Here is a 26,940-nt window from a genome sequence, read left to right as displayed (position 1 = left end):
ACCTGAGCTGAAGGCGGAGTCTTAGCCCACTGAGGCACCCAGGCGCTCCTTTTTTAAATTTTTTAAAAAAGATTTTATCTACTTATTCGTCAGAGAGAGACAGAGAGAGAGAGACAGAGAGAGCGCGCGGGATCACAAGCAGGGAGAGCAGCAGGCAGAGGGAGAAGCAGGCTCCCCGCTGTGCAAGGAGCCCTGGTTTGGGACTTGATTCCAGACTTTGGGATCACCACCGCAGATGAAGGCAGTCGCTTAACTGATAGAGCCACCCAGGCATCCCCAGAAATTAACATTTAAATAGCTGGAACTAAACAGATACAAACCGGTAAATAATTAGCATATGTTATATTAACATGAAAAGCAGCAGATTTTTATGAAGAAACAAAATTTGTACTATTCATGAACATTCGGAGTATTTGAGGTTTTTTTAAAGATAGAAAATAATATATTTTCCAAATTAATAACAAAAACAATCTACACCTAGTGTAAATCAACACACTCATATGATTTTTATTTGTCGATAAAAGCGTTAGCATAAAAAGGTGAATCAGGATCCAATTAATGTAATTGCTTAGTCTACATAGCCTAATGGGGATGAAGAACCTGTAAAAAACAAGTGCTATTTTAAATGCTTTTACACAAAACCAGAATAATTTAGAGGCTGGCCTCTCATTTTAACAGTTGTATCTTTTCCTCGACTGTAGTTGTTATAGGTATTTATACTATCTTCTCAGCGAATTCTCGATTCTCAAGCCCTGCATCTAAGGATGCAGAAAAATCACCCGCAGAGGAGCTCTGGTACCAATATAAACAATGTCCGGAAGCGGGAAAGAAAAGACAGTAGGGGTGGGAGGGATCTGGGCTGGGGGTGGAGCCACTGGGAGGGGCCGAGCACGCTGGCGGAACTCGCGCGACCGAAGTCGGTGTTGCGAAGGGGACTAGTCCGGCGCAGGACGTGGGGCTGTTGGAGCCCAGCTGGTTCCGGCTGGGGAAAATGGCGGTAGCTGGGGCGGCGTCCCGGGAGCAGCTAGTGGGCTGGTGCACCCAGCAGTTGCGGAAAACTTTCGGCCTGGATGTCAGCGAGGAGATCATGCAGTGAGACCGGTTCGGGTCCCAGGCGGGAAGCAGCTCTGGGATGTGCACTGAGCGAAAGGGTGAAGCGGGGAGGACTAAAAAGTTGATGAGAATGAAGAAATAGGATAAAAGGGCTATTATCGGTCTCTAGGCGTCGACTTTTGACCTCCGACTTTACAGTTTAGCTTATGGATTACTGTGTCAGGCTACCCAGTCGGCCAGTGGGGCCTTTTTTTCTTAGGAAAAGGCCAAATCCCTGATAATTAAGACTGTTCCCGGAGCCAGTTTCCTTATAAATTCTGGAGATAATGGGCAAGCCAAATTGTTTTCCCAGAAATCCTTGCTCTGAGCATTTTAGTTTGCCCGATATGGGTGTGTCAAATAGGACCTGGACTTTAAATTGAAGCTTCGGTGGTTAAGGTGTAAATAACTTTTGACTGAGGAGTCCCAGGTTCTGTTTTCTGTTGTTATTTACCCGTTTTGGAACCTTGGGCATTTTAATTTCCCTCTCTATACCTTTGTTTCCGCGTCTATAAAATGAATACTTAGCAGAACTTATATTTCATATTTTATAATTCTTGTGAAGTGGAGATGGTGACATAATTTACTATTTGCTTTCGATTGATTTGTCATTTTTGTTGCGCTACATAACTGGTGCTGGGGCAACAAAGACGACTGAGACCTTTGGGTTCTGTTTGGTTGATGAGCAGGGGAAACATAAGGTGTTGTGGGAGCACGGAGTAAAGGACTCCCGTTAAGATTTTAGAAACTTGAAAGGTTTTACTTCAAGGCATGACTTTAGCCTGAGAGCTAAAGGGTGGGTAGGTGGAAGTGCAGTGTTCCGGCGAGGTAAAGACTTCTACAAAAACTGGACTCGATCCAAGAACCTGAAAGTGTTTCTTGATTTGATTCCTTGTTCATAGATGATGAAACCTTTATTGCGATTTCTGGGGCTTTTATAGGAAATGAGTTTCTGATTTGGGAGAAAACAGTTGGCAAGGAGAGAATTAAGAAGGGCTGCTTTAAAGGTTTTTGTTTTAAAAACTGGAACGAACAACTAGGGGGAAAAAAACCCCTGCCAAATGGAATGGCTTATCTTTATCCTTGTTTGAAGGCAAGATCAGATTAAGTAGTTTTCAAACATTTTTTTTAAAGCAGTGGATGCTGTCAAATGAGGTAATGAGACTTTGCAAATACATCAAATGGGAAAAAAAAGTCACTTGGTGAACACAAAACAAAACATAAAGATTGAGGCTATTTTTGATGGGTCAACAAGGCAATATGGTTAGATGCAGTCTTCTCAGTCTCAGTGTTCATTTGTATCTTGTCTGCTTACATAGTATGAAGAAAATTCTAATTTTCTTTTTTTTTTTAAAGATTTTATTTATTTATTTGACAGAGAGAAATCACAAGTAGATGGAGAGGCAGGCAGAGAGAGAGAGAGAGAGAGAGAGGGAAGCAGGCTCCCTGCCGAGCAGAGAACCGGATGCGGGACTTGATCCCAGGACCCTGAGATCATGACCTGAGCCGAAGGCAGCGGCTTAACCCACTGAGCCACCCAGGCACCCAGAAAATTCTAATTTTCATTGATTGTGGTTTAGCAGCTCATTTTGAAGCCTTAGCTTTTTTTTCAATTAAACTTAATCTACACCCTTTAAAGAACAATGATCAGAAGTTTAAATTTTATAGTTGGAAGCACTAAGTATGGGTAAATACCTGCTTGCTTTTTTTTAAACTCATAAATAAGTTCTACAAGAATTGTTCAAAACAAAACAAAAAAAGCACTGAAACTACCTATAGCATAATTCTATTTGAACTCATTTGACTTATTAGGTTTTTACTAGTTATTGCACAACAGGCTATGATGCCATGATCAAAGCATTTTTGTGTAAATTTGCTGTGCTTTGCGTAGTATTTAATTGAAAATTAGTACTATGATAGTGTGCTAACTTGAAAAACTTGGCATGAGTGACCTTTTTACAAAGAACACAGAAGTACTATCTTCCTAATCAGTGATACATTTATGGAACATTAAGATTTGTACACAGGATTAGCAAAATAAACTTCGCTCTACGATCTGCCTTAGCTCATGTTTTGGATGACCCTATTTTGATAAGACTTTGTATATAACACTATATGCTGTTCCTTTTTATACTTTGTTAAATAATTAAAATATCATTTATTCAAATGTTTCTGGAACTCTTTAAATACTTCCCTAGTGATTTGAATACTCCACAGTTAAATGATCCCCTGAGGTTCCTTGCAGTTCCTTCTATGAGAGCTTGGTAGCAATTAATATTTTGATGGGGGCTGCTAAGTTTGGGGGTCAAGTTAATTAAACTGTAAAAGTCCTGAAAAACAATTGTGTCTTTTTAATATACGATGGACTAGAAGATGCTCTTAATGGGGCCCAAAGGCACAGGTTTATTTACCTATCAATCATAACTCTGCAAATGTACCATCACATTAGGAAAAAAACCAAGTACATGTGTACTAGTGATGGTACAATCATGTGATTTTATTTTAATTTAAAGGAATATAGCATTAGTATAATTTTTCTTGTATCCAATACAAGTATATCTGAATTAATATTCATTCAGATCTTATAATGCTTTCATGGTCTGATATGTTAATTTACAAATTATTTTTTCAATTCTTTCTTACCTTGGTGTAACATAATTACTGTAGAAACCTAAAAAAGAAAATCAGAGATAGAGGAGGAAACTAAAATTACCGTAATACCACAACCCAGAGGTAATCATTGTTTCTCTCTTAGTGTTTTTCTTTTTTTTAAAGATTTTATTTATTTATTTGACAGAAATCACAAGTAGACAGAGAGGCAGGCAGAGAGAGAGAGAGAGGGAAGCAGGCTCCCTGCTGAGCAGAGAGCCCGATGCGGGCCTCGATCCCAGGACCCTGAGATCATGACCTGAGCCGAATGCAGCGGCTTAACCCACTGAGCCACCCAGGAGCCCTCTTTTTTTTTTTTAATTAATTAATTTATTTGTCAGAGAGAGAGAGCGAGCGAGAGCGAGCACAGGCAGACAGAGTGGAAGGCAGAGTCAGAGGGAGAAGCAGGCTCCCCGCGGAGCAAGGAGCCCGATGTGGGACTCAATCCCAGGACCCTGAGATCATTACCTGAGCCGAAGGCAGCTGCTTAACCAACTGAGCCACCCAGGTGCCCCTCTTAGTGTTTTTCTTATGCATATTGTAATCTATTTTCAAACATATTCATCTTAGAGGAAAAAATAAACTCTCTTTAAGCATATCACTCAGTGCTAATTATTTTAGTGTATAATCTTCTGGCCTTTTTTCTACACGTAAGTGTATGGATATACACATTTCTTTTAGCAATTGATATTGCTATAATATGCTCTACATTCTATACTGTTATTTCACTTAACATTATATGAAAGCATTTTTATCAGGTCAATAATAATTAATCATAAATTTCACTTTTAGTGGTGGCATATCCCATTTTATAAAGTCCAAAAACTTAAATTCACTAGTCTTTCCCATCAGTGGGTATTTTAAATAGCTTCTAGTTTTTCATTAATTCAAATAGTGATACAGTTAATTTATTGCATAAAATTTCCTGTAGAGTCCTATAAATGGAATTACCTGATTATTTTTAAGGCACTTTAAATATATTGGCCTGTCAATTTTTAGGAAAGTTATACTGACTTGAACTGTTAGCCCATTTCACTTTAAGGAACCCTTTGTAACATTTTCTTAAAATAGATCTGCTTATTCTAATGTGATGCTAATCTTTTTGTAATTTTTTAAAAAGATTTTATTTGAAGTAATCTCTATGCCCAACATGGAGCTTGAACTCAACCCGGGAATCAAGAGTCACATGCTCTACCAACTGAGCCAGCCTGCTGCCCTGATTTATAATTTTTGAGAAATTTTTTAAATGATTTTATTTATTTGACAGAGAGAGAGAAAGACAGAGAGAAAGAGAATGTAAGCAGGGTGAGTGGGAGAGAGAAGCAGGCTTCTTGCTGAGCAAGGAGCCTGATGTGGAGGTTAATCCCAGGACCTTGGGATCATGACCTGAGCCAAAGGCTGACACTTACTGATTGAGCCACCCAGCCGCCCCAGTTTTTAGGAATACTAATTCAATAACTAGTTAGATTGTCATTTATACTAATTTTTAGCAAAAAAGAAATTTTAGGTTTTGTAGTATAAAGATTAAGTCTTTTGGATTCCAAGGAATATGAAATGACTGCAGATGTGTACTTAGAGAAAGTATTCCTATATTAAAGACAGCTCCACAGCCTATCTTCAAAACATTAATTCTAATCTTCTAACAAGATTATATGAAGTTTAGATTATGAGCTACTTGATTTCAGGGTTTTTGTCCTGATCAAACTTAAATCCCTAGCATTTAGCATAGAATTTGGCACAATCCACTCTAATGGATTAATGAATGGTTTGTAACTACCTTGATTTCTGTTGTGATTATTGGGAGATACAGCATAAGCAGGTCTTGTTTCAACAACTTATATTTTTCTTCCTGAGGTATGTTTTGTCAATTGAGAGTGCTGAAGAGATACGAGAGTATGTTACTGACCTCCTTCAGGGAAATGAGGACAAAAAAGGTCAATTCATAGAGGAGCTTATAACCAAATGGCAAAAGAATGATCTGGAATTGAGTTCTGATGCTTTGCAACAGTCCTTCAAAAAAGATGGTAAGTTGGGGCGCCTGGGTGCCTCAGTGGGTTAAGCCTCTGCTTTCGGCTCAAGTCATAATCTCAGGGTCCTGGGATCGAGCCCCGCATCAGGCTCTCTGCTCAGCAGGGAGCTTGCTTCCCTCTCTTTCTCTGCCTGCCTCTCTGCCTACGTGTGATCTCCACCTGTCGAATAAATAAGTAAAATCTTTAAAAAAAAAAAAAGATGCTAAGTTAATATTATTGAGGGTTGAAATACTGGTAAATGGGCTGGTTTATAGGACCTGATATTTTCTGTCACCACTATTTCCTCACAGCTAACTTAAGCAGAATCATATGTATATATATTTTTAGTTCAATTCTACTCAAGTAATGAATATTGTTTTAGTTCAGACTTTTTGAACTTTGAAAATACCACAGAAATGCCTGTTTGCAGATAAAAATGTGGTTTCAGAATAGTTTGAAAGAGGGGCGCCTGGGTGGCTCAGTGGGTTAAGCCGCTGCATTCGGCTCAGGTCATGATCTCATGGTCCTGGGATCGAGTCCCGCATGGGGCTCTCTGCTCGGCGGAGAGCCTGCTTCCTCCTCTCTCTCTCTCTGCCTGCCTCTCCAACTACTTGTGATTTCTCTCTGTCAAATAAATAAATAAAATCTTTAAAAAAAAAAATAGTTTGAAAGATTTATCCATGGATTAAAAAAACACTTTCCAGTTATGTGTATATCTGGATGAAAGTAAATGTTGACCAATTATAGTATGAATAGGATTTAGAAGTAACTATTTAGTTAAAAGATACAAAAGATAAACACCAAACTAAATAATCTAAGTCATTATTATTATACAATCTGAAATATTAGATTTTAATTTACCATTTTAATCCTAGCCAGTAGTCTTTATCATCTACTATCTTGGAAATTGTGTTTTATTTTTTATTTTATTTTATTTTTTTTAAAGATTTTATTTATTTATTTGACAGAGAGAAATCACAAGTAGAGGGAGAGGCAGGCAGAGAGAGAGAGAGAGGGAAGCAGGCTCCCCGCTGAGCAGGGAGCCCGATGTGGGACTCGATCCCAGGACTCTGAGATCATGACCTGAGCCGAAGGCAGCGGCTTAACCCACTGAGCCACCCAGGCGCCCGGAAATCGTGTTTTAAATTTGCGAGGAAAAACTAACGTAAGAAGCTACCTGATTTCATATCTTCACTTTATTTTTTTTTTGTAAAGATTTTATGTATTTGTTTGACAGAGAGATAGAGAGCACAGGTAGGCAGAATGGCAGGCAGAGAGAGTGGGACAAGCAGACTCTCTGTCAAGTGTGGAGCCCAATGCGGGGCTCAATCCCAGGACCCTGGAATCATGACTTGAGCCAAAGGCAGCCGCTTTAACGGACTGAGCCACCAAGTCACCCCCATATCTTCACTTTAAATATTAAGTGTCCTCTTCTCTTTAGTAGATACTAGTTTACCAATGAATCCTGCTGTTATCAACCTATGTGCATGTATGTGTGTGTGTGTTTTATATATATATATATATATATTTATATGTTTGTTTGTTTTTCTCCTTTAAAGAAATGTCAGATGGTCAGAAATCAGGAGACCAGCTAAAGAGGAGCAGGCGGAAAGGAAGAAATAGACAGGAAGTTCCTGCATTTGCTGAACCTGACACAACCAGGGAGGTCAAAACACCTTTTGATTTGGCCAAGGTGAGTGCTTGAATGAGTCTTTTTCTAGTTCTATGATAAAGGAGAGGTGACTGATACATTTCAGAGAGCAAAGTGTACAAACTGATCTAGAGTGGCAGTTCTTCAACAAATGCATGGATTGATTTTATGGAGAGAAAGTGATGATGATATATTACTTTCTATATGGTAGCTATTTTGGCAGCCTGATTAAATAGTTATTATAAGGACACCTTGGTTAGAAATGATACTAAGAAAGATACATATAAATGGAAAATATTTATTTATTAACTTAAATATTTATTTATTAACTTAAAAAAATATTTATTTATTTGAGAGAGAGAGAGCGCACACAAGAAAAGGAAAGGGGGCAGAGGGAGAGAGGGATAAGCAGACTCCCCGAAGAGCAAGGAGCCTTGTGTGGGTGGGGCTCCATCCCTGGACCTGGAGACCATGGCCTGAGCTGGAGGCAGATGCTTACCTGACTGAGCCACCCAGGTGCCCCTAAAAGGAAAATATTTAATGAAGGTCATCAGGGCTTCAACTTCAACATTGTGTGTGTGTGTGTGTGTGTGTGTGTGTGTTTACTAAAAGAACGAACAGTTCTGTTATTTAAGAGTGTTCCTACTTTGTACCATCTATTACTGCCGCCACCATTATCATTTAGTTTTTAAAGTTTTTATGTATTTTATCATGACTCTCAAAATAGCCCTATGATGGGCGCCTGGGTGGCTTAGTGGGTTAAGCCTCTGCCTTCGGCTCAGGTCACGACCTCAGGGTCCTGGGATCGAGGCCCGCATCAGGCTCTCTGCTCAGCGGGGAGCCTGCTTTCTCCTCTCTTTCTCTATGCCTGCCTCTCTGCATACTTGTGATTTCTCTCTCTCTTTCAAATAAATAAAAATAAAATCTTTAAAAAAAAATAGCCCTATGAGGTAAGCAGAAATATTTATAATCAAGGAAATTTGACAAACTAAATATCCCAATAAAAGGGAATAATTAATTATGCTAAGATGGAAGAGAGCTGACTAAAAAACTTTGAGTGTGATGACGATGCAAAAAAAAAATGTGGAAAAGTATTTGCAAAGTAATAAGTTAAAGGAAAAGAATAGAAATTTAAGCCTTTCATCAAGCAGAATAAAATAAGTAGACGCTTAATGACTGAGCCACCCAGATGCCACGTAGATTGGTTTTAGCTTTCTGGGGGACAGTTTGGCACCATACATCAAAACCATAGAAATGTTCATATCCTTTTGACTTACTAGTTTGATTCAAAAATCGAACATAAGAAAGTAATCAGAAATGCATTCAAAGGGATGCCAGGGTAACTTAGTTGGCTGAGCGACCAATTCTTGGTTTCCACTCAGGTTGTGATCCCAGGATCATGAGATTGAACCCCACGTCAGCCTCCACGGTTAGCAGGGACTTGACTTGGGACTCTCTTTTTCTCCCCCTCTTCTGTCCCTCCCCACGGCACACTGTCCCTCTCTAAAATAAATAAATATATCTTAAAAAAAAAAAAAAAAAGAAATGCTTGAAAATTTGAACGGACCTATTTACCAGTAAGAGAAAGATTAAATTAATTATGTTTCCCTCATTAGATAGAACATCATGCAACTAATAAAACTGTTCTCTAAAATATGTAATTTGGGAAAATACTCATAAAATATTGAGTGAAAAATGCATGAATAAAATACATATATTTGAGGGGCGCCTGGGTGGCTCAGTGGGTTGGAGCCTCTGCCTTCGGCTCAGGTCATGATCTCAGGGTCCTGGGATCGAGCCCCGCATCGGGCTCTCTGCTTAGTGGGGAGCCTGCTTCCTCCTCTCTCTCTGCCTGCCTCTCTGCCTACTTGTGATCTGTCTGTCAGATAAATAAATAAAATCTTTAAAAAAAAATATATATATATATATATTTGATTTTTTGTGTTTGAAAATTACTTATTCTATATACACACAAATATACTTTCACACACACACACACAAACCTCGGAAGGCTAAAAGGCAAATTTTAAAACTGGTGTTTCTTCAAGTAATGTGACAGTAAGTGTTTTAATTTTTCTTCTCTATACTCTTGTATTTTCTATTTTTTATTTTTACAATGAACAAGAATAGTTTTTCTAAAAAATTAGCTTTATTGAGGTGTAATTGTCATACATATGTAATTGCACATACTTAAGATGTACAATTGGTAAGTTTTTTTTACCATCTTAACCAATTTTTAAATGTATAAGTTAATAGTATTAAAAGTATTTGCATATTGTTGTACAATAGATCTCCAGAACATTTTCACCTTGCAAAGCTGAAACTCTGTACCCATTAAATAGCTCCCCATTTTCTCCTTCTTCCAGTCCCTGTCAACCACCATTCTACTTTCTGTTTCTATGAATTTGACTGCTTTATAACTAAGTAAAATAAAACACTATTTTTCTTTTTGTGCCTGGCTTATTTCACATAGCATAGTGTTCTTTTTTTTTTTTTTTTAAAGATTTTATTTATTTATTTGAGAGAGAGACAGTGAGAGAGAACATGAGTGAGGAGAAGGTCAGAGGGAGAAGCAGACTCCCATGGAGCTGGGAGCCCAATGTGGGACTCGATCCTGGGACTCCAGGATCATGACCTGAGCCGAAGGCAGTCGTCCAACCAACTGAGCCACTCAGGCGCCCCTTATAGCATAGTGTTCTTAAGGCTCATTTATGTTGGGGCGCCTGGGTGGCTCAGTGGGTTAAGCCGCTGCCTTCGGCTCGGGTCATGATCTCAGAGTCCTGGGATCGAGTCCCGCATCGGGCTCTCTGCTCAGCGGAGAGCCTGCTTCCCTCTCTCTCTCTCTGCCTGCCTCTCCATCTACTTGTGATTTCTCTCTGTCAAATAAATAAATAAAATCTTTTAAAAAAAAAAAAAAAAAAAGGCTCATTTATGTTGTAGCATATGTTAAAATTTCCTTCTCTTTTAAGGCTAAATAGTATTCCGTTTTATGTGTATACCACATTTTGTTTATCCATTCATCTCTCAATGTACATTTGAATTGCTTTCTCTTTTTGGCTGTTGTGAATAGTGCTGCTCTGAACATCAGTGTGCAATTATCTCTTCAGGACCCTACTTTTAATCCTTTTGGATGTATACTCAGAAATGGGGTTGCTGGATCATATGGTAGTTCATAAATAGGCTTTTTTAGGTAGAAAAAAACCCAGAAAGAATAATGACTAATATAATGAAGACCCTTGTGCTTACCACCCGGGTACCCCTGCATTGGACATTCTTATACATATTTCCTTCAGGTACACTTGAGAGTTTCTTTAGGATGTCTTTACCTGTTATTTGAATTGCTGGGTTATAGACTTTCTTAGTTTTTCTTTTACTGAAACTAACAAATTAATTTCTAAAGTAATTGTACCAATTTTTACCTCCTTCCATCAAGGTAAGTGATTTCTCTTTTCTTCTTTGCCAATACATAATGTGAAGCCTTTAAAGTTTTGCCCTTTAAAAAAATTCTTATTTTGTTTTTATTTTTTATTTATTTTATTTAACTTAAAAAAAATGATCTCTACACCAATGGGGGGGTTTGAATTTATAATCCTAAAATCAAGAGTCGCATGCTCTACATACTGAGATAGCCAGACGTCCCAAGTTTTGCCTATTTTAAGTGTAAGAAATGGTATTTCATTTTACTTTGCATACACATGAATTCTAAATTGAGAGTGTGTCATTTTGGAGAGTTTGTTGACTTGTTTTTGGTTTCCATTTTTTTAGCCTTTTGGGTTATTATGACCTACTTCTTCATATCTTTTTTTAAGATTTTTTATTTATTTATTTGACAGAGAGAGAGAGAGCAAGAAAGGGAATACAAGCAGGGGGAGTGGGAGAGGGAGAAGCAGGCTTCCTGTTGAGCAAGGAGACTGATGTGGGGCACAATCCCAGGACCCTGAGATTGTGACCTCAGCCAAAAGTAGACACTTAATGACTAAGCCACCCAGGTGCCCCTACTTCTTCATATTCTTTATCTGCTTTTCTGCTGAGTTGAAAGTCTTTTTCATAGGACGCCTGGGTGGCTCAGTTGGTTGGACGACTGCCTTCGGCTCAGGTTATGATCCCAGAATCCCGGGATCGAGTCCCGCATCAGGCGCCCAGCTCCATGGGGAGTCTGCTTCTCCCTCTGACTTTCTCCTCACTCATGCTCTTTCTCACTGTCTCTCTCAAATAAATAAATTTTTTAAAAAAGATTTTATTTATTTATTTGAGAGAGAAAGCATGAGAGACCAAGAGCACGAGAGTGGGGAGGGTAGGAGGGAGAAGCAGACTCTCCACTGAGCAGGGTACCCAATGCAGGGCTCCATCCTGGGACTCCAGGATCATGACCTAAGCTGAAAGCAGTTGCTTAACCAACTGAGCCACCCATGTGCCCAGGAATTTTCAATTTTAATGTAGTTATATGTATTGATCTTTTTCTTTGTTTTATGCTTTTTATAGCTTACTTAAGCCTTACGGCATTTTTCCCATCCCAAAGTAAAAAAATATATTTTTCTAAATTTTCCTCTAATAGTTTAAATGTTACAGTTTTCACATTTAGGTTTATAATTCATCTGAACATTATTTTGAGTGATTTTTCTGTTACTCTTATCAGTGAAATTACTTGTTTTTAAAGTAGAAGATGTATTACATAGATATGGGTGAATGTATATTTTAGAAGTGGTGACTGCAAGTACATAGAATCTTAAGGGGGTAAAAGTATAATGGGAACGTAAAGAGAATATTTTCTGGCCAGAGTGATCAAATCACAGATAACATTTTTTTTTTCTTTTACGTGAGCTCCATATCCAACCTGGGGCTTGATCTCTTTACTCTAAGACCAAGAGTCACATGCTCCATTGAGCCAGCCAGCTGCCTCAAATAATGGAAAAAAATTTTAAACCCTTATTTCATTTTTTTAAGAATAATTGTGGGGGCATCTGGGTGGCTCACTTGGTGGATCCTCTGACTCTTGGTTTTGTCTCAGGTTATGATTTCTGTGTGTGAGATTGAACCTGGAGTTGGGCTTTGTGCTCAGCACTGAATCTGCTTCAGTTTCTCTCCCTCTGCCCTTCTCCCAGCTCCTGTGCATGTGTGCTCTTGCATGTGCACTCTCTTCTCTTTAAAATAAATCTTTAAATATAAGTAAAATAATCATTAAATAATAACATAAAATACAACAATGGAATTTTTTAAAGGTTTATTTATTTACTTTAGAGAGGAGAGTGGGGGTTAGGGGGCGTGGCAGAGGGAGGGAGAATCTCAAGCAGACTCCCCACTGAGTATGAGGCTGATGCAGGACTCAGTCTCACAACCCTGAGGTCATGATCTGAGCAGAAATCAAGGGTTGGTTGCTTAATTGACTGAGCCACCCAGATAACCCTAATAATAACTTTAATAAATTTTAACATCCAGTAGAGAAAGTTGTTGAAAACAATATGAGAACTATTATCTATGTTTTCTCCTTTGAGTCAATTTCCTAAGGATAATTTTTCAGAACTTCCAGTTTAGTTTTTAAATATTTTGAAGCTATTGATAAATATTTTAAAATTTAATATTCCAATTCTTTTTGATATTTCTTTTTTGTAATAATTTAAAGCTCTTTTTTAAAACTTTTTTTTTTTTAAAGATTTCATTTATTTATTTGACAGAGAGAGAGAGATCACAAGTAGGCAGAGAGGCAGGCAGAGAGAGACGGGGAAGCAGCCTCCCCGCCGAGCAGAAAGCTGGATGCAGGGCTCCATCCCAGTATCCTGAGACCATGACCTGAGCTGAAGGCAGAGGCCCAACCCCTGAGCTACCCAGGCACCCCTTTTTTGTAATAATTTAGTCTTTCATCCATCCAGTCCTATGTTGCTCTAATCTCTTTTGTCAACTCACTCATTTACCAATTCACATTAAAGCCACCATTAACTATGTAATATTGTGCTACAACCTAGTTTTTTAGTGCAGTAGATGCCAGTCTTAGCTTAACAGAGTATTTCACTGTTTTTAGTAATGGATCTTAATGAATAAAGTGCCTTGATGCTTGCTTGTTAAGTATGTTTCATGAGGGAAAATAAAAGCATGGTTCACTCTTAAGTTCCCAGGCTTGGGTAGGGAACTAATTAATATTGACTTAACATTTAATTTTATATCTCTTAATGCTTTAAGAGCAGCTTATCTTTCAACAACCTGTTTCCAAGTCTATATTTTGTTCTTAAGTATTTTCTACTCATTAAGCAAACTTGGAAAATGATTTTGAAAAAAATAGTTTATCCCCTACGTAGTAATTTCTTATTAGTACTGCAGTGTACACTGAATTAGTGAATACTGAACCATTACTTTTTTTTTTTTTTTAAGATTTTGTTTAGTTGAGAGAGAGAGAAAGGGTAAGCATAGTAGGGGAGAGGCAGAGGGAGAGGGAGAAGCAAACTCCCCGATGAGCAGGGAGTGTGATTTGGCACTTGATCCCAGGATCCCAGGATCATGATATGAGCCAAAGGCTTGTATGCTTAACTGAGTGACCCACCCAGGTCCCCTGAACCATTACTCTTAGGGGAAATACAGGGTTAGGCTTCTGTGAGCATCTGGTCACAACATTTCTATAAAACATTCAGTACTTAACCTTATTTTATATGTACTTCTGTTTATTTTTTTTTAAAGATTTTATATATTTATTTGACAGACAGAGATTACAAGTAGGCAGAGAAGCAGGCAGAGAGAGGGAAGCAGGCTCTCCACTGAGCAGAGAGCCCGATGCGGGGCTTGATCCCAGGACCCTGAGATCATGACCTGAGCCGAAGGCGGGAGCTTTAATCCACTGAGCTACCCAGGCGCCCCAGTACTTCTGTTTAAAGACACTTTATTTTTTAAAGATTTTATTTATTTATTTAACAGAAACACAGCGAGAGGGGAATGGAAAAGGGAGAAGCAGGCTTCCTGCTGAGCAGGGAGCCCGATGTAGGACTCTATCCCAGAACCCTGGGATCATGACTTGAGCTAAAGGTAGATGCTTAATGACTGAGCCCCCTAGGCACCCTAAAGACACTTTATTTAATATGCATTACTGATTTATTAACATGAACTCACAGCCAACAGCACTATAACTTTTGCCTGAAAAAATTTATCTAATACCTGTTTCCTATGTAAGGTACAACCTTCTTCTTTTTTTTTTTTTTTAAAGATTTTATTTATTTATTTGATAGAGAGAGAGATCAGTAGTAGCCAGGGAGGCAGGCAGAGAGAGAGGGGGAAGCAGGCTCCCTGCTGAGCAAGGAGCCCAGTGTGAGGCTTGATCCCAGGACCCTGGGATCATGACCTGAGCTGAAGGCAGAGGCTTAACCCACTGACCCAACCAGGCACCCCATCGGTATAGCCTAGGAATACTAGGCTATAGCTTAGGAATACTAGGCGACACTTAAGCACTATACATAGGGCCATTTTAAATACCGAGGTCATGAACAAAAAGTGGACTAAGTAGGGGCGCCTGGGTGGCTCAGTAGGTTAAGCCGCTGCCTTCGGCTCAGATCATGATCCCAGGGTCCTGGGATCGAGTGCCACATCGGGCTCTCTGCTCGGCAGGGAGCCTGCTTCTTCCTCTCTCTCTTTCAGTCTGCCTCTCTGCCTACTTGTGATCTCTGTCTGTCAAATAAATAAATAAAATATTAAAAAAAAAAGTGGACTAAGTAGACTAAAAATAAGACTTTTGTTTACAGTATGAGAGCTGAAACAAGAAGGCAGATTACTGCCTTGGTTAGCCTTTTAGTGGGAGATCTATGCATTTGGAAGATCAGATTGTTTGCCACGCTGTGCATGTCCACAAATGATTGTGAAAGTACCTGGTGTATTGATTTGGGGGTTACAATTTATTTTTAGATATATTTTTATTTTTAAATATATTTACAATATTTTAAAATATATTTACAAAATTTATTTACAAATTTTAAATAAACTTTTAATAAAAAATAAAAAATTTTAAATAAAATTTTAAATATATTTACAAAATTTTAAAATATATTTACAATACATTTTAGTAAATGAGCAAATTCATAGACCTGGAATCATAAAAAATGATCTTGTTGTGTACTTATAGTTCCACTTATGGACCTGTAGGTAAATGTGTCTTTAACTTCTATAGACAGTTCATTTGGTTATTCAGAAAATTGTATTGTGTCTACTATATGTCAAGAATAATAGCAGTAAACAAACCATATTAGGTTCCCATGCTCTCCTAGATTACATCTTAGTGGTTCAAAGGAAAGATAGAAAAGACAGTCAAGGGGCACCTGGGTGGCTCAGTTTGTTGAGTGTCTGCCTTCTCCTCAGGTCGTGATCATGGGATCCTGGGGTTGAGCCCTGCGTTGGGTTCCCTGCTCAGCGGGGATCCTGCTTCTCCCTCTGCTTGTGCTAGCTCTCTCCCTCTATGTAAAATGAATAAAATATTTATTTGTTTTTGAATAAAATCTTTTTTAAAAAGCCAATTTTTAAAAGTAATTATAGATTGTGAAAACTGCCATGAAAAAAGTACAAAGGGCAGTGTGATAGACAGTACTTGGTAGGAAGGGAGCTACTTTATATAGGACATTCAGGGAAAGCCTCTGAGGGAGTAAAATTATAGCTAAGAACTGAACACTGAAAAGTATATGAAGAGATGGGCTAGGAACAGTTCAGATGGAGGGAATGACAAGTGCAAAGGGGAAGTGGAGACAGGTGTTCTGGGAACTAACAGCAGCCTGTGTAGCTGGCACATAGTGAACAGAGCAAGAGTGATATGTACATGAGGTTGGAGAGCACCTGGAGGCCGTATCTAAAACTTTATAGGGCATTTTAAGTAGCTTGGATTTCTATTCTCAGCACAGTGGGAAGCCAGTAAATGGTTTTAAGCAGTGCGGTAATATGGTATGAATTTTCTTGCTTGTCTTATTCTTTCCTTCTCTACTGTATTTCTCAATGTATACTCATTTCCTGTATGTATATGAGAACTCATCAAAGCACGGCCTTCAAATACCTTATTTTAATGTTACTGGATAATTTAATGAGAGTCAAGTACAAGTTTCTGTTTAGAGATTCTCAATGTATACTCATTTCCTGTATGTATATGAGAACTCATCAAAGCACGGCCTTCAAATACCTTATTTTAATGTTACTGGATAATTTAATGAGAGTCAAGTACAAGTTTCTGTTTAGAGATTTTAGTCTCCTCACCACCATCACTGACAGCCAAAGACATAATTGACTAGTTTAAAAAATGGCAGTGTGCTAGATTGGGTAAAATCTTTAGCACTTTCTTAGATTTTAATTTTTACCTAGATTGACTTAAATTATCCCTATATCTCAACTCTTGGCTTTGGGCGTTAGGGCATGTCACCTTCCTTTATACTTAGCCAAGAATTTTTCTCTTCCTTGTAGTAATTTTCCCATCCATTAGAACTCTTAAGATTTTTCCTTTCTGGGGATGCCTGGGTGGCTCAGTCGGTTAAGCATCTGCCTTTGGCTCAGGTCATGATCCCAGTCCTAGGATCAAGTCCCACATCAGGCTCTCTAAAGCAGAGAGCCTGCTTCTGCCTGCCTCTGCCTGCCTCTGCCTGCCACTCCCCCAACTGTGCTCTTTCTGTCTCTTTCTCTGACAAATAAATAAAATCTTTAAAAAAAAAAAAAAAAGATTTTTCTTCCCTGAAAAGGGAAAGCAAGAGGCATCTATACAATTATGTGTCTGGATATTTAATATTAATATTTATGTCCTCCTACCCAAAAAAAATTTTTTTAAAGATTTTATTTATTTATTTGACAGAGAGAGAAATCACAAGTAGGCAGAGCAAGAAGCAGAGAGGGGAAGCAGGCCCCCCGCCGAGCAGAGAGTGACGCAGGTCTCCATCCCAGGACCCTGGGATCATGACCTGAGCCGAAGGCAGAGGCTTAATCCACTGAGCCACCCAGCTGCCCCCTCCCACCCAAATTTATATGTTAAATGCTAGTGTGATTATATTAGGAAGTGAGGCCTTTAGGACATTCTTATGTCATGAACGTATAGCCCTCATGAATGGGATTAGTATTCTTTTTTTTTTTTAATATTTTTTAAAAATTTATTTGCCAGAGAGAGAAAGCACAAGCAGGGGGAGCAGCAGGCAGAGGGAGAAGCAGGCTCTCCAATGAGCAAGACTCCATTCTAGGGCCCTGAAATCATGACCTGAACTGAAGGCAGATGCTTAACCAATTGAGCCATCCAGGCATTCTTGGGATTTGTATTGTAAAAGAGATCCCACAGAACTCCCTAGTCCCTTTTATTGTGTCATGATACAATGATCTAGAAGAAATCATTCCTTTGACCTGTAAGAGGGTCACCAACCATGCTGGCACTCTGATCTTAGACTTCTAGCCTTTAAAACTGTGAGAAATAAATTTCTATTGTTTATAAGCTACTCAGTCTGTGATATTTTATTATAGCAGCTTGAATGGACTAAGACAGAGGCTGATAAATATAGTGCTCTTTTTAAACTTTTTATTTTATAACATATATACGGAAGTGAACAAATGTATTTTCACAAACTGACCATTCCTCTATATCCAGAATAAAAATATTACTATTCCTCTAGAGGACCCCCATTTTGCCCCAAAATGACATCCCTCCCAAGGGAAAACACTTTGCTGACTTTCAACACCATGTTAGTTTTGCCTACTCATGAATTCTGTGTAAATGGAGCTAAATAGTGTGTACTCTTTAGTGTCTGGCTTCTTTGAAAGAATTATCCATATTGGGTGCCTGGATGGCTTAGTTGGTTAAGCAACTGCCTTTGGCTCAGGTCATGATCCTGGAGTCCGAGGATCGAGTCCCAAGTCGGGCTCCCTGTCAGTGGAAGTCTGCCTCTTCCTCTGACCCTCTGCCCTCTCATGCTCTCTCTCTCACTCTCTCTCTCTCAAGTAAATAAATAAAATCTTAAAAAAAAATTATCCATATTGTTTTATATAGCTATACTTTTTCATTCTCATTCCTACAGAGGATTCTGTTAAATGAATACATCAATCTGTTGAACATTTGGATAATTTTCAATTCTAGTGCTGCAGTGAACATTCTCGTACATGTTTTTGGTGAACATTTTTGCACATTTCTGTTGCATGTATATCTGAGAACTGAATTGCTGGATCACAAGCTATACATATGTTCAGCTTTAGTAGGTAGCAGTGTATACTCCCCAACAGTGTATGAAAGCTTTAATTGTTCTTCCTGTATCCTTGCCAGCATTTTGTATTTTCTGTCTTTTTCAATTTAGCCATTCTGGTTGGTATTGCAGTTTGGTTTTTATTTTGCATTACCATGATGAGTAGCAAAGTCATTAAGCATCTTTCCATGTATCTTGTGACCAGTTGGATATTTTCTTTTATGAAGTTCCTGTTTAGATCTTTTGTCCATTTTTCTATTGTGTCATCTTTTTCTTATAGAGCTAATTTTTTTCTTCTTCTTTTTTTTTTTTTTTTGAAAGATTTATTTATTTAGAGAGAGAGCAAGTAAGGGTATGAGCAGGGGAAGGGGCAGAGGGAAAGGGGGGAGAGAAAATCTCAAGAAGACTCCGTGCTGTGCAATGAGCCCAGCTCGGGCCTCCATCTCACTTACTGAGATCATGACCTAAGCTGAAATCAAAAGTCAGATGCTTAACCAGCTGAGCCACCCACATACCCCTTTCTTGATTTTTCTTGTTTTATTTTATTTTTTAAAAGATTTTATTTATTTATGTATTTGACAGAGAGGGGAAGATCACAAGTAGGCAGAGAGGCAGGCAGTGGTTGGGGGGAACAGATTCCCTGCTGAGCAGAGAGCCTGATGCAGGACTCCATCCCAGGACCCTGAGATCATGACCTGAGCTGAAAGTAGAGGCTTAACCCACTGAGCCACCCAGGTGCTTGATTTTTCTTATTTTATTGATCATATTTAAAGATATTTGAGTATTATCTATTTTGAAGGGCGTTTTTGTTTCTTATGATCTCTACTTTAGCTATGCTTAAATATGCCACATAAATAGCTTTTACTGCTACATTTGCTTTCCACCAGCTGTAATAGAGGATTGAAAGCTACTGGCAGGGGCGCCTGGGTGGCTCAGTGGGTTAAAGCCTCTGCCTTCAGCTCAGGTCATGATCCCAGGATCCTGGGATCGAGCCCCGCATTGGGCTCTCTGCTCAGCGGGGAGCCTGCTTCCTCCTCTCTCTCTGCCTGCCTCTCTGCCTACTTGTGATCTCTGTCTGTCAAATAAATAAATAAAATCTTAAAAAGAAAGAAAGAAAGAAAGAAAGCTACTGGCAGAAAAGGCAAGGCATATCAGCTAGTTTTTCTAGAATCTAACCTTTCTTCAGACCCTTGATGATAACCCTTAATTTGTATTTCTCCCATTCCTTTCCTTCTGTCATGGTTCCTAGGCAGTGTATAAGTTGTCATTGAACTAAACTGAGGTTTTTCTCTTCTTACCATTAATTATTTGATGTTATTTCTGATATCTTTGTACAATTAGGTACAAGAGAACAGCAACTCCTTAAAGAAGAAGACAAAGTATGTCAGTTTATACACAAAAGAGGGACAGGACAGGCTTGCAGTCCTGATCCCTGGTCGCCATCCATGTGATTGCCTGGGCCAGAAGCATAAGCTGATCAATAACTGTCTGATCTGTGGGCGCATTGTCTGTGAACAGGAGGGCTCTGGCCCCTGCTTTTTCTGCGGTACCCTGGTAAATTGTTTTTTTGTATTTTATTTTACTGTCCTTTGGTTGAATATGTAGGGACATTCACACCCCTCGTAATTTCTCTTTTTCTTAGGAAATTCTTTCCCTCCAATGTTCAGTTAACTCTAGTAGCAGGAACTTAATTAGTCAAAAACCCAAGGTTATGTCTTAGTACTGAGGCCTATTAGTGAGAAGAGTTTTGAGTATATACATTGTTGACTCCAAGTCTTGTACTGTAACATAATTCTCAGATTATTATAGCTTCTGTTTTCAGGATACCTCCTTTTCACTTTCATTGTCTGAGAGAATGACCTCAAGAATGTAGTAGTAACTATCTTACAAACACCCTAATGAGTTTGTCTAGAAAACTTATTCTGCCAGTTGATCAGGCTGGCAGAAGCAGTTGCTTTAGTATCAGTGACGACATCCATTTTATATTGCTTTGTTTTTTCTTCTCTGATGGGTCCTTTAATTGTTCAGTATACTCAAAAAATAAGCTGATAGTGAATCGCCTAAAAAATGTAGTGTCTTCCATCAAAAATATTCATAAAACAAAAATTCATAAAACAGCAGTAAATATCTTCTTATATGGGGTTTTCTCTAGAGAAATGCCCTATAGCTGCTGGCAGAAACTTCGTGTGCAACTGAGGCAACGTACAGCCAATTTCACTGTTTTCCGCTAGATCCCTTGCGTCCTTCAATCCAAGACATGGAGCAATGTAAAGCAAATTGGCCGTGAAGTCTTGCAGCTTTATAAATTCAGTATGAAATTGTTTTTAGTTTAGTTTAGTTTTGTTTTGTTTTTTAAGGATTTTATTTATTTATTTGACAGACAGAGATCACAACTAGGCAGAGAGGCAGGCAGAGAGAGAGAGGAAGGGAAACAGGCTCCCCGCTGAGCAGAGAGCCCGATGGGGGTCGATCCCAGGACCCTGAGATCATGACCTGAGCCGAAGGCAGAGGCTTAACCCATTGAGCCACCCAGGTGCCCCTGAAATTGTTTTTAAATAACTCTTTTTTTGCCTCCCTTCTTATCGTTGCAGTGATTTTATAATAAACAGAACTTTTTCTTTGCTTAATATATTCATTATTTTATAAGTAGGTAATATTCAAAGACAAAGAAATGAAATATATATATTATAAAAGTGTAAAAATTAGACTAGTTTTCATTGGTAGCACTGTAATTTGCTTTTTCTGGTTCTTTCTTTCTTTCTTTTTTTTTTTAAAGATTTTATTTATTTATTTGACAGAGAGAGATACAGCCAGAGAGGGAACACAAGCAAGGGGAGTGGGAGAGGGAGAAGCAGGCTTCCCTCCAAGCAGGGAGCCTGCCCAATGCAGCGTTCAATCCCAGGACTCTGGGATGGTGACCTGAGCTGAAGGCATGCTTAACAACTGAGCCACCCACCCAGGTGCCTCTTTCTGGTTCTTTCTAATAAGACATCTACTTCTCTTCTTTCATAAGACTTGGATTTTATGATAAGAACTGGAAGTCTTTTAAAAAAAAGTCTTACAGGGCGCCTGGGTGGCTCAGTGGGTTAAGCCTCTGCCTTTGGCTCAGGGTCCTGGGATCGAGTCCCACGTCGGGCTCTCTGCTTGGCGGGGAGCCTGCTTCTCCCTCTTTCTCTGCCTGCCTCTCTGCCTACTTATGATCTCTCTCTCTGTCAAATAAATTAATAAAATCTTTAAATTTTTTTATTTTATTTTTTTTATTTTTAAGATTTTATTTATTTATCAGAGAGAGGGGGGGAGAGAGCGAGCACAGGCAGACAGAATGGCAGGCAGAGGCAGAGGGAGAAGCAGGCTCCTTGCCGAGCAAGGAGCCCGATTAAAATATTTAAATTAAAAAAAAAAAAAAAGTCTTACATGTTTTTTCCCAACATTCTCAGTGATAGCAAATCTTTGTCCTTTGAAAGTATGTAAGATTTTTTTTTTCATTTTTAAACAAATCATTCAGGGGCACTTCCAGTGAAGTAAGTTTTTTCTGTTGTTCATAAAAGAAGGGAGAAGTGGAAAGAGACAAGGGCAAACTCATTTGGATATGTATATTTCTGGTGTGTTTGGATAACAAAACCAGCAACAGTCTCATTATTTTATTGCCATAACTAATGAGTAATTTGAGATTACATTTTAGGATATCAAGCAAACAAAATTAATGTAACTAGGATCATGTGTCTTGTTCTTATTACTTTATAGGTATGTACTCGTGAAGAACAGGATATTTTACAGCGTGACTCTAATAAGAGCCAGAAACTGCTGAAGAAGTTAATGTCAGGTAGGCAGCAATCTTTCCATTGGATCATGGTGGTGGTGGATACATTTTGTTGTATCTGATTGTTTCTTTCTTGTATCCTGGTATGCAAGATGCAGTTTATTCACTCATTTATTCTACAATCATTTTTTCAAAGTTATTAAAACCACCTAACATTGAGCAAAAAAACTACTAATAATAATATTGGATTATAACCCAAAGAATAAAATTAATGTCTCAAATTAAATAAGTTAATAAATGGGAGAGAAGAGATAGCTCTTTATTATAGAAGAATTCCAATTATTACCATGAATGAATGAGGGTTATAGAAAATCACCAATTAGAATACCACAGTAATAGTAATTGCCATGGGCAAGATCCACTAATGGATACTAAAATTGTTGGATGAAAAGTTTAAGAATAGAAGATTTGCAAGGTCATGAAAAACCAGGAAAGGCTGAAGAATTATCACAAATTAGAGGACACTGAGGCGACATGACAGCTAACTGCAATGTGGGATTCTGAGTTTGATTCCAGAGCAGGAAAATAACATTAATGGCAAAAACGTTGGCATCCAAATAAAGACTGTAATTTAGTTAATAGTATTGTACTAATGTTAATTTCTTTGGATAAATATACTATGGTTATGTAAGATAAGGTATTAACATTAAGGGAAGCTAACTGAAAATTATACAGAAGTCTACTTTTTTTTTCCAGCTCTTTTCTAAGTCTTCTATAGTTGTAAAACACATAATAAAAATAGTTCAGGACTGTGCACCTGGCTCATTCATTTGGTGGAACATGCGACTCTTGACCTCAGGGTTGTGAGTTTGAGCCCCATGTTGGGTGTAGAGATTACTTAAATTAAAAACTTTAAAAAATATGTATTTTTTTAATTTTGTAAAATTTTACCATACTTATTTATTTGTTTTATAGATTTTATTTATTTGAGAAAGAAAGAGCAGGAGTGGGTGGAGGGGCAGAGAAAGAGGGAGGAGCTACATGTGGAGCTTGATCCCAGAACCCTGAGATCATGACTACAGTGAAAAACAGGTGCTTAAATGACTGAGCCACCTAAGGCGGCCCAAGATTTTATTTTTAAATTTACATCTATGCAGTTTTTATTTTTGCTTTAGTTCATTTTTTTTTTAAAGATTTACTTATTTTAGAGAGAGCTCACACACATCAGCTGGGGATGGGAAGGACAGTGAGAGGGAGAGAGAATCTCAAGCGGACTCCCCCTTGAGCATGAAACCTAACACGGGGCTTGATCCCAGTACCCTGAGATCATGACCTGAGCTGAAATCAAGAGTCAATCACTTTACTGACTAAGCCACTTAGGTTCCCCATTTTTTTTTAAATAAAGTTTGATTGATATTATAAAGTAGTGATTATAATGTATATAGAATTTTATGTTTTCCTTTTTCAATTAGTAGTTTATAATTAGTTTCTTTCTTTCTTTTTTTTTTTTTTTAAGATTTTATTTATTTATTTGACAGAGAGAAATCACAAGTAGATGGAGAGGCAGGCAGAGAGAGAGAGAGGGAAGCAGGCTCTCTGCTGAGCAGAGAGCCTGATGCGGGACTCAATCCCAGGACTCTGAGATCATGACCTGAGCCGAAGGCAGCGGCTTAACCCACTGAGCCACCCAGGCGCCCTCTTTTTTTTTTTTTTAAGATTTTATTTATTTGACACAGAGAGAGAGATATATATCACAAGTAGGCAGAGAGGCAGGCAGAGAGAGAGCAGGCTGAGCAGAGAGCCTGATTCCAGGCTCTGTCCCAGGACCCTGAGATCATGACCTGAGCTGAAGGCAGAAACTTAACCCACCAAGCAACCGAGGTGCCCCTGATTTTTTTTTTTTTAAGTAGTCTCTACACCCTACATGAGGCTTGAATTCACAACCCTGAGATCAGGAGTTGCATGTTTCACTGACTGAGCCAGCAAGGCCCCACAAAGAATATGATTCTTTAGGGATAACCTGGGTGGCTCAATCTGTTAGGTGTCTAATTCTTTTTTTTTTTTAATTAATTAATTAATTAATTTGACATAGAGATCACAAGTAGACAGAGAGGCAGGCAGAGAGAGAGAGAGAGAGAAGCGGGCTCCTTGCCGAGCAGAGAGCCCGACGCAGGACTCGATCCCAAGACCCCGAGACCATGACCCGAGCTGAAGGCAGCGGCTCAACCCACTGAGCCACCCAGGCACCCTAGGTATCTAATTCTTGACTTTGGCTCATGTCATGATCCCAGGTTTGTGAGACTGAGCCCTGCAACAGGCTCTGCATTGGACATGGAGCCTGCTTAAGATTCTCATTCTCCTCTGCCTCTTACCCACCCCTCTTTCCCTCTCTCAAAAATGTTTTTAAAGATTAAAATTAAAAAAAAAATTTTAAGGGGCACCTGGGTGGCTCAGTGATTTAAAGCCTCTCCCTTCGGTTCAGGTTGCTCTCTGCTTAGCGGGGAGCCTACTTCCTCCTCTCTATCTCCCTGCCTATTTGTGATCTCTGTCTATCAAATAAATAAATAAAATCTTAAAAAAATTTTTTTTCAGAATTTTTTAAGAATATGATTTTTAAAATAGAGGCAGGCAGAGAGAGAGGGGGAAGCAGGATCCCTGCTGAGCAAAGAGCCCAAGGCGGGGCTCCATCCCAGGACCCTGAGATCATGACCTGAGGCGAAGGCAGAGGCTTAAACCACTGAGTCACCCAGGCGCTCCTAATATGATCATTTTTGACACTTAAAATGTATTTGCCACGTTACCTTGCCAAAATATACCAATCTGTAACTGTATAGTGACTAAAACCTGTCACTATTGAATTTTTTTAATGTTTTTTTGCGTTTGGTTTTTTTTTTAAGATTTTATTTTTTTGAGAAAGAGAGCTTAAGTGAGTCCACAAGTAGGCAGAATGGCAGGCAGAGGGAGAGGGAGAAGCAGGCTCCCGCTGAGCCGGGAATTTTGATATTCAAATATTTTTATCTCTATACTTAAAAATTTTTTTCTTGAAGGAGTACCTGGGTGGCTCGGATAGATGGGTGTCTGCTTCGGCTTGAGTCATGATCTCTGGGTTCTGGGATGGAGCCCCATGTTGGGCTCCTGGCTCAGCTGGGAGCCTGCTTCTCCCTCTCCCTCTGCCTCTCCCCCTGCTTGTGCTCTCTATGTCTCTCTTTCTCTCTCTCAAATGAATAAATAGAAGTATTTTTTATCTATACCAAAATAATTTAATGTAAGAAAAATTTTCTTTCAGAAAGTGGTCAATTTTCTGTTTCTAGAATTGCTGCTCTTCTCTTCAATCTCCTGTTGAATTTGTAGGTGTTTGGAATGGTTTGATAACTTTCTAACTGTACTCCTGCGACCTGATGTCATCTCAGTCTGCTACTCCCTTGCCATCTTGACTCCTCTCCTAAATAAAATCTTTTAAAAAAAATTTTTATTAAAGAAGTTGAATATGTCTCCATACCTTTTCAGTTAGGATTGCTTTAAGGTCATTACTATAAGTAAAGGTAGTTCTAAGTGTTTTTCTTATATTCAGAACTCAAGAATCTCTCTCTAACCTTAAAAGAGAGTTTTGACAAGACTTTGAACAGTCCTGGAGTTTGAATAAAAAGAAAGGTCAACCTTTATATAGCCTCATTTTCCTAACACATCTTAGGTCTTGGTTTTATCATAATTGATGGCTCTCTTTTCTGGGATATGTATAGACTTTTGGTTTGCTGTCACACAGGAGATGACACATGAGCCAAGGAATAAATTTGGGCTCATTAGACCTAAGTTTAAATTTTGTTTCCATCTTCTAATTTCTACCTGAGTGATTCAGTAAGTTTATTATTGTCTCTGAACTTCAGTTTCTTTTTCTGGAAACATAATATAAATTGTCTTACACAGTTATTGGGAGAATTAAATAATGTAATATATTAAGTGGCTTAGCATCTGATGAGTTTTCAGCATTCATTTCTATCCCTTTCCTGCAATTTCTACTCTTGCCTTCCATTATTTAGTTTTTAGTTTTGCTATGTGAAAGTATGTTTAAAGATTATAGTCAGCTTTTCATTTATAATGCATTTTTTTAAAGATTTTTATTTATTTATTTGATAGAGAGAGATCACAAGTAGGCAGAGAGGCAGGCAGAGAAAGAGGGGGAAGCAGGCTCCCCGCTGAGCAGAGAGCCCGATGTGGGGCTCGATCCCAGGACTCTGAGATCATGACCTGAGCTGAAGGCAGAGGCTCAAACCACTGAGCCACCCAGGTGCGCCTATAATGCATTTTTATATTGTGTAACAATTTGGTACCCTTAGTGATCCAAACTTCAGAAAGAGATCCTGTTATATACTGAGAACTGATTCGGTATCAAGCCATGCTTGATGCTTGATAAGTAAAGCTTGGCCTGTGTATTTGTTTTTCATTGCAGTTAAGACTTGTCAGCCATCTGGAGCAGAGCCAGATCTTCTGATTCTTTGTTCTTTGCTGCCCAGTGATACAACTAATTTATATTATAGGCTGACACCATTTGGTTTCCTTATTGAATTTCAGGGACGGAGAATTCTGGAAAAGTGGACATCTCTACCAAGGACCTTCTTCCTC

General features: G+C 38.6%; 1 protein-coding gene across 1 annotated transcript in view; it reads left to right on the top strand.

The window, feature by feature from the left end:
* Positions 1–919: 919 nt before the first annotated feature.
* TRIP4 (thyroid hormone receptor interactor 4) overlaps positions 920–26,940 on the top strand; it is a gene marked incomplete at its 3' end in the record, with an annotated part of 29,282 nt that continues 3,261 nt past the window's right edge. Inside the window, exons 1-6 of the mRNA XM_082734443.1 lie at positions 920–1,092; positions 5,596–5,765; positions 7,310–7,443; positions 19,902–20,114; positions 22,305–22,383; positions 26,890–26,935. Of these exons, the coding sequence (XP_082590569.1) occupies positions 992–1,092; positions 5,596–5,765; positions 7,310–7,443; positions 19,902–20,114; positions 22,305–22,383; positions 26,890–26,935 (743 nt within the window). The 5' untranslated portion in view covers positions 920–991. The remainder of the gene's footprint in view (positions 1,093–5,595; positions 5,766–7,309; positions 7,444–19,901; positions 20,115–22,304; positions 22,384–26,889; positions 26,936–26,940) is intronic.

The sequence above is a fragment of the Mustela nivalis genome, assembly GCF_964662115.1.
Source record: "Mustela nivalis genome assembly, chromosome: 6".
NCBI lineage: Eukaryota > Metazoa > Chordata > Mammalia > Carnivora > Mustelidae > Mustela > Mustela nivalis.
Note: the sequence above shows the minus strand (reverse complement) of the source record. Positions and strands in the feature narration are given on the sequence as shown.